This window comes from Primulina huaijiensis, unplaced genomic scaffold (genome assembly GCF_012295235.1).
Source record: "Primulina huaijiensis isolate GDHJ02 unplaced genomic scaffold, ASM1229523v2 scaffold207354, whole genome shotgun sequence".
Taxonomy (NCBI): domain Eukaryota; kingdom Viridiplantae; phylum Streptophyta; class Magnoliopsida; order Lamiales; family Gesneriaceae; genus Primulina; species Primulina huaijiensis.
The window spans coordinates 1-2,731 of record NW_027354829.1 but is presented as its reverse complement, the minus strand read 5'-3'; the positions used below and the strand labels follow the sequence as shown (position 1 = coordinate 2,731).

Here is a 2,731-nt window from a genome sequence, read left to right as displayed (position 1 = left end):
TATATTATATTATAAGTGAGGCATGGTTCTCAAAGTCCAGAAGTTTCTAGGCACCTGCCAACTTCGAAATCTAGAGCTTTCCATTCTTTAATTTATTTTTAGAAGCTTCAGCTTATATAGAACGTACCAGCCCACAAATCCCAATTTCTCAAAGGTCTTCAGAAACAATTAATCCCTTCATATATGCATGATTCAGGCGATATACTAGATGTGATGGAACCGACGAGCTTTTCAGGCAAAGAAGAGTATCCGCCATGGCAGCAGGCAAACAGTGATCGGGGGCAGCCTCGGGCGATAGAAGGGTTGCATGAGCTGGGTCCGCCGCCGTTCCTGACGAAGACATATGATATGGTGGATGATCAGAAGACGAATCACATAGTTTCGTGGAGCAGAGGAGGTCAAAGCTTCGTTGTTTGGGATCCTCACTCGTTTTGTACAAGTGTTCTGCCCAATTACTTTAAGCACAACAATTTCTCCAGCTTTGTTAGACAGCTTAATACATATGTAAGTTCCTCTTTTTATTCATTTTTTTTTAATAAACAGATGGAGATTATTTCACTGGAATTCATTTTGAGTAGTTTATTACCATCAATGTTCTTCAGGAAAAAATTATTAATATTTTATTTTCAACTAGGAAAGTTGTAAGATGATGATTTTTTAATTTACATCTTCTCCTTTTTACAATCAAGTTACTGAATTTTGCTGCTTACAGTGGTCTCTGTATTTTCTCATTTTGATTTTCTTTCGTTTCTCTTAATTAATTGACATGTATATTTAAGAAATAACCAAGTGGCAGATTGTGGATTTGGTGTGAGCTACGTGTCCATCTCGACCATATGGGGCCCAAAGCGCAGAATATTACCAACTTGCACGTCTCAAAGTCTAGAACTTTCATACAGAACAAGATATTATTGCAAGTTGCCAACTTGGTGTAAAAAATATATGTATATATAAAACCGTATTAATATAATATTTAGCTTGCAAGAAAAAGACAGTCATTGCCACGTCTAGGTTCAATGTTTTCTGTACACGGAAAGGACACGCTTATGACATATGTATCGTGTCTTTGTAAGGCATGCACGTACACACTTGTATGTATATGTAAGTATGTCTCTGTCCACGTGAATGTACATGTATACATAGTATGTGTATGTATGTTTTATGTAATTATTAAGAGAGTGGGCTGATGTTTCAATATGTATCTCTCTTAGTAATAATATTTGAGAAAAATAAATCAAAATCTTTAAACGTGAGCAATTGGGTTTCGAAGGTCTCAGTTCCTTCCTTGAATGATGTTGAGTTTCTTACTATGCATTGAATCACTCTGGATAAACTGTGAAGGTATAAGAATTTGCAAATGCCATCGATAGTTAATTTGGTGTCTATTTGAATATTCGTGAGATCATGCCATCGAAACAATGTTATTTGACGTTTATACAACTGAATTTTCAACTGTTAATTCTTTACATTCACTTTGTTCCTGTTCCTAAAGGTTCTGAATATGCAAAGATTCTTGATGAAGATTCACATGACAAATTCTACAAGATTATGAAGCCATTCATTCTTCAGTGAAAAAACACACCAACAATCAATTCTTGAAGGTATTATTTGGATGAATTCCTCAAATATTGCTAAAAAAAATCTGGAATCTTGATCCCTGCAGGGCTTTAGAAAGATCGATCCGGACAAATGGGAATTCGCGAACGAAGCATTTCTTGGAACCCAAAAGCATCTTCTGAAAAACATAAGGAGAAGAAAAGCACCCTCTCAATCTCTTCCCCCACAGCAAGATCAAGCTGAACCATGTGTAGAAGTCGGAAGTTTCGGAGTAGATGTGGAAATTGATCGATTGAGATGTGATAAGCGTGCGTTAATGATGGAACTTGTGAAGCTTAGGCAGCAGCTACAGAACACTAGATCTTACCTTCAGAACATTGAGTTAAAGCTACAAGGAACGGAGAGGAAGCAGCAGCAAATGATGAGTTTCTTGGCAATAGCAATGCAGAATCCTGAATTTATTCATCAATTAGTCCAGCTTAAGGAGAAGAGAAAAGAACTTGAAGAAGCTGTTTCTAAGAAGAGGCATAGATCGATTGAACATGGTGAATCAAGCCGAACAAACAAAGGGAAGAATCCCATCAAGCCGGAACCATTAGAATTTGGTGATCAGTCTGTTCCATACTACCAGGTGTCTGAACTGGAGGCACTTGCTTTGGAGATGCAGGGATTCGGTAAGGCAAAATGGGAACAGGAAGATGGAGACGAAGAAGAACGGGAACTTACCCAATTAGGGAGTTATGATAAAGAACTGGACGATGGTTTTTGGGAAGAGTTACTGAATGAAAGATTAGATCAATACTGAATGAAAGATTAGATCAAGAACTTCTTGGCGGATCGGTTGGGGTTCTTGGGTTGGAGCCCCAAATGATGCTGTGGGTAAATCTTTTTAGCACTGATTCTTCAAATGTAGTTTGCCACGTTGCTTGGGCTCCATTTTCTTCTGGAGTCGAATAGGAAGGAGTAGTCTATATTTGTTCGTTAGACTGTGTTAAAAGAGTATTGAGATATGTAGATTTCTAACAATTTTCTGCATATCTTTGTGACATAACATTATGTGTAATTTTTGATGTATTCGAATGTCTTTTCAACATAATATTTGATCTGATTTTGTATTTGTAATTATTTGGGATAAACAAAAATTAATTTAGTCGAACTTAATATTAAAAAAAAA

General features: G+C 36.7%; 1 protein-coding gene across 1 annotated transcript; it reads left to right on the top strand.

The window, feature by feature from the left end:
• Nucleotides 1–141: 141 nt before the first annotated feature.
• LOC140966609 (heat stress transcription factor A-7a-like) lies at nt 142–2,660 on the top strand. Its single transcript, XM_073426868.1, has 2 exons — nt 142–504; nt 1,664–2,660. Exons 1-2 carry the CDS (start codon nt 184–186, stop codon nt 2,360–2,362), a joined length of 1,020 nt encoding a protein of 339 aa, XP_073282969.1. The 5' UTR covers nt 142–183; the 3' UTR covers nt 2,363–2,660.
• The last annotated feature ends 71 nt before the right edge of the window (nt 2,661–2,731 follow it).